This window comes from Caretta caretta, chromosome 28 (genome assembly GCF_965140235.1).
Source record: "Caretta caretta isolate rCarCar2 chromosome 28, rCarCar1.hap1, whole genome shotgun sequence".
In the NCBI taxonomy this organism is placed as follows: domain Eukaryota; kingdom Metazoa; phylum Chordata; order Testudines; family Cheloniidae; genus Caretta; species Caretta caretta.
The window spans coordinates 11684868-11689539 of NC_134233.1; the positions used below are offsets into that span (position 1 = coordinate 11684868).

General features: G+C 47.1%; 1 protein-coding gene across 1 annotated transcript; it reads right to left on the reverse strand.

Moving 5' to 3' along the window:
- Positions 1-2102: 2102 nt before the first annotated feature.
- Positions 2103-4015, reverse strand: LOC142070303 (uncharacterized). The gene is made up of 2 exons (XM_075123871.1): positions 3905-4015; positions 2103-3533 (listed from the first exon to the last, which is right to left on the reverse strand). The coding sequence occupies exon 2, from the start codon at positions 3484-3486 to the stop codon at positions 2581-2583; it is 906 nt and encodes a 301-aa protein (XP_074979972.1). The 5' UTR covers positions 3487-3533; positions 3905-4015; the 3' UTR covers positions 2103-2580.
- Positions 4016-4672: the final 657 nt, after the last annotated feature.

The following is a 4672-nucleotide window of genomic DNA, read 5'->3' on the forward strand; positions in this document are numbered from 1 at the left end:
ACCTACTTATCCTATATCTAACTACCCCTCCTCTGAGGTCTCTGGGCAAATCAGGTGTGAACCACTCCTTTGACACACGCGTGTCCCAATCCAGCTGAACTGAGGCAGAATTTGGGCCAATGTCAGTTTGGAAAAGGCCTGCTTCACCCAGCAGGTTTCTCAAAGTATCCGCTGCTGTGAACCGCATGTCGTCTGGATGTGCGAACTCCAAAGATAGCAAACATGAAAAAAAAAATGCAAACCCGGTTCTGAGGTTTCCAGAGCCAGGCCTGAGGGTTAAAGAGCTGTGCTCAAAAGGACAAGGGTCTCAGCAGCTATAAAAAGAACTAGTTGCAAAAACAAAACAAAAATTACATGGAAAAAAAACAACCAAACAACAACCACCCAGAAAAACTCCTATCACTCGCCAATCACCATTGTAGATCTTGACATCTCCTGCCTAATGTGACATCTTTGCTTTGCGAACAAGAGCCCTGGGGAACTCCTGCGAACTCCAAAGATAGCAAACATGAAAAAAAAAAACGCAAAGCCGGTTCTGAGGTTTCCAGAGCCAGGCCTGAGGGTTAAAGAGCTGTGCTCAAAAGGACAAGGGGGCTCAGCAGCTATAAAAAGAACTAGTTGCAAAAACAAAACAAAAATTACATGGAAAAAAAACAACCAAACAACAACCACCCAGAAAAGCTGCCATCACTCGCCCATCACCATTGTAGATCTTGACATCTCCTGCCTAATGTGACATCTTTGCTTGGTGAACAAGAGCCCTGGGGAACTCTCTGGCTCACCTGTGGGGGTGGAAGGGGTCTCACACTACGTGGGAAGGCTGCATCATGAGAAAAACCACCTGTGCTCTACTTTCACACTTTCTAATCTTTCAGAGTAGCAGGAGGCGGAAAAGTGAGACACATGCATTAGACTCAAGAGCAAAACTAAGAGACCAAACCACAGACTCTGGACTCAGCATTCATGTATCCTGCAGTCTGAACTTGGAATCTGTTACATTCCCTCATTGGCTACCATCATTTAACCAACACGGAAGTGCTTCTTGTCCAGCAAGGCAGCCAGTTTGGGACTCATAGGCATGGCATGGCTCTGAAGGAATCAGCTGTTTCTCTCTGTGCTTCAGGAAACTTGGGATCCAAATGGTAAAAGACAGTTGTTCCCAGTTTCATCATGGCATCCTTTAGAAGTGTGAGCAATTCTAAAAACAGTTTACCTTGGCCACAGGTCACCATAGCGTCCATCTCTGGGGTGAAAATCAACCACTCAAACCTCTCATTTCTACCTGAGTTCTTGTCAAATCTTTGACCTTAGTTGTAGCAATTTTACACGGCTCTGGCGTAGAATTCTTCACCAACCACACAACATACCAGTAGCGATACTGAGGTAGAACTCCCCCAAATATGCCCTTTTGTTTCTTTAATCTGGTGGCACAGATTTAAATAAGGGACTAAATTCAGGTGCGGCTTAGAATCCCTCTAAGACACCAAATGTCAGGTATCTACTCAAAATGGGTGTCTTTCTGCAGCTCTATCACATTCCTCATGGATGTCATTTCCTACACATTTACAGCATCTCCCAGGAGTGAGCTGAACAGAAATGTCACTTCCATTTTTCCCATCTCTACCTAGGAAGGGATTGCATTTCCCAAATAAGAGGCAACATGCACCTGATTAGGAAGGGAAGATCTTCAGGAGCAACCTCCTGCAGGGCATGGGCCACAACTGCTTTGGGAGGCAAATGAATGGGTCTTTTGCTTAGTTCCAAATCATTTACTAGAGAATCCTCTTTCCAGCCCCTTCGGGAAATACTGACCTTACCAATTGAAGAACAGGGGGATAGAGATGGTGATGGAGAATCCCTCTGATTTACCCTATGTTCTTCTGTTGTTACAGAGGGGAAAAGACATTTTTCCCTATCCCTTCCCTATTCCTGCTCTTTGTTATACTTCAATATATTTTAAGGGAGGAAAACGGGAGTAAAAATATCTGCCTTCAGGAAAACCTCTGAAAACCAGCGCTCTGATGAACTGTGACAACTGGGAATGAAACAATAAGATCCTGGTGGGGGAACTTGATGACTAACAATGGTTTTTAAATGGGGGAACAGTATAACTGTGATGCTCAGGCTTTGTTTAGACTAGGACATGTGATGGAGTTTAGGTCAGGTCAAGGGGGGGAAAGCTAATGCCAACCACTGCACCTCGGCTGCATCTGCATGACAACTGTAATTGTCTTTTAACACCAAGATCACTAACTTGAGCAGCCAACGCCATGTACAGTCCTAGTGGATGTAAGGCACGGGTAGTTTTTGCCTCAGTGTAGCTTGTTGGGAACAAACCTCTCTCCCCCACCTGGAGCTGATGAACATTCCTGGCTGGAGGGACACACGCTCCTTTGACCCAAAAGGAAAGGAGTTGATAGAAAACATCACAGGACTGACCCCAAAGAAGGATGAGCTGCAAAAGGCAGGAGCAGGCAACTCATCTGGGGGAGCTGAGTAACCACGGTGAAGATGGGGCACAGATCCCTAAGTGGGAATTAGCAAATGTGATTTAAAAGAAAAAAATACCTTTGGCCAGCCCTAGTCAAGGCATTTGTTACAGATCACTCCCATGTGGATTTTCTGATGTCTAATAAGGGTTGAGCGCTGATTGAAGCTTCTCCCACACTCAGAGCACGTGTAGGGCCTCTCTCCTGTGTGGATTCGCTGATGTGTGATAAGGGCTGAGCTTTGATTGAAGTGTTTGCCACACTCACGGCATCCATAAGGTTTCTCACCCGTATGGATTCGCCGATGTCTAATAAGGCTTGAGCTCTGCTTGAAGTGTTTCCCACACTCAGGGCATCCATAAGGTTTCTCACCTGTGTGGATTTTCCGATGTGTAATAAGGTGTGAGCTCTGCTTGAAGTGTTTCCCACACTCAGGGCATCCATAAGGTTTCTCACCCGTGTGGATTTTCCGATGTGTAAGAAGGTGTGAGCTCTGCTTGAAGTGTTTCCCACACTCAGGGCATCCATAAGGTTTCTCACCCGTGTGGATTTTCCAATGTGTAATAAGGTGTGAGCTCTGCTTGAAGTGTTTCCCACACTCAGGGCATCCATAAGGTTTCTCACCTGTGTGGATTCGCTGATGTGTGATAAGGGCTGAGCTTTGATTGAAGTGTTTGCCACACTCAGGGCATCCATAAGGTTTCTCACCCGTGTGGATTCTCTGATGTGTGAGAAGGTCCGAGCTCCCTTTGAAGCTTTTCCCACACTCGAGGCATGTGTAGCGTGTTCCTTCCAAGTTCATTCTCTCACGTGTAATAAGGTCTGACTGGCTACCGAAGTTTTCCTCTGGCCTCTGCTGACTCTCACAGGCTTTTGTTTTTTCTGGGCGTGCACAGCTCCCAGAATCATTCCCTTTGGACCTTCCTGACAACATCCCATGGGCTTCTACTCGCTCAGCATCTTCCTGCTGGGGTTCCTCCTCGTTTTCACTCACCATCCCAACACCTGACGGGAGACCGAGAGAATCCAGACGTAAGTCTCTGCCTGCGCCAGAGAGAAAGGAAATCTCAGAGAGAAGAACGGAAAAAGGGATGAAGGAACGAAAACGTGTACAGGACAGATCAAACCTATCAGGAGCTGATTTTCCCTTCAACCTTCCCCAGAGGAGAGAAAGGAAGGGATCAGTTCTGGGTCCGTATCTCAGAAGAAATCTCAGGGGACAGCGAGATTGGGGAGGGACCTGCTGCCAGTTGTCAGTCAGGATAGGTGGGAAGCCATGAGTGACCTCTGCCTAACGATTCCACATCTGCAGGGAACAATCCTGAACTTGGAGAGCTCACAAGGTCTTTGTAGGGCATCCCAAATGTTTCCTGTATTCACCGACAGTTTTGGGGTTGGTTTAACCAATGCCTCACCTATGAAGGCAGCTCTCGGGAGCACTTTTTTCTTAGAGCCATGAAGGTCTGGGACCCACGACTCCTCCCCTCGTTCCAGCTGCGAGATCACATCAGTTCTGGAAACTGGAAACCCTGCTCAAGGCAAAGAAAACAAGGGAGGTCAGTGGAATTTGTGGGATACTTGTCACAAAGAATATTCCATGCTTTTAAGCCCAGCTCACTTTTAAGTAGTAACGTCCCAAGGCCGGCTTCCTTGGCTCAAAGTGCCAGGAGATGATTATTATAAATCATATTCATTACCTTAGTGCCTAAGGGCCAACTAACAGTGGGTCCTCATTTTGCTAGGCACAGTACAAACCGAGAAGCGTTGATGGCCCGTGCCCTGAAGAAGTTACAATCTAAATAGACAAGGCAGACACAGAATGGGGGAAGGGGTACAACCCACCAGCAGAGTGAACTCCGTGAAGGCAGAGTGACAGATCTGATCAACACAGGCCTAGGTCTTGAGACTATCGGATTTAATGTTACAACCAGGGCCAGTGTTTTCTGGAAATTGTCGCTAGGACTGCATTTTTTCCCAAAATTACTCTTTGTTTCTGGAATCACCGTTAATATCCGGAATTGCTGATCAGAGGGTGGGTGGGACACGCAGGGTCACAATCCCCCAGATTTCTCCCTGGAGACACCCGTCTCCTCCCCAGGACACAGGCTGGCTGCGGCTGAGACTTGATGCCAATTTCTTCCCTCTTCATACAAGTCTGGGATCGGCAGTGGGATGCCAGGCTC

Excerpts from the sequence above, each read along its gene's own strand:
- LOC142070303 (XM_075123871.1), bottom strand. The coding sequence starts at position 3,486 with ATGGTGAGTGAAAACGAGGAGGAACCCCAGCAGGAAGATGCTGAGCGA.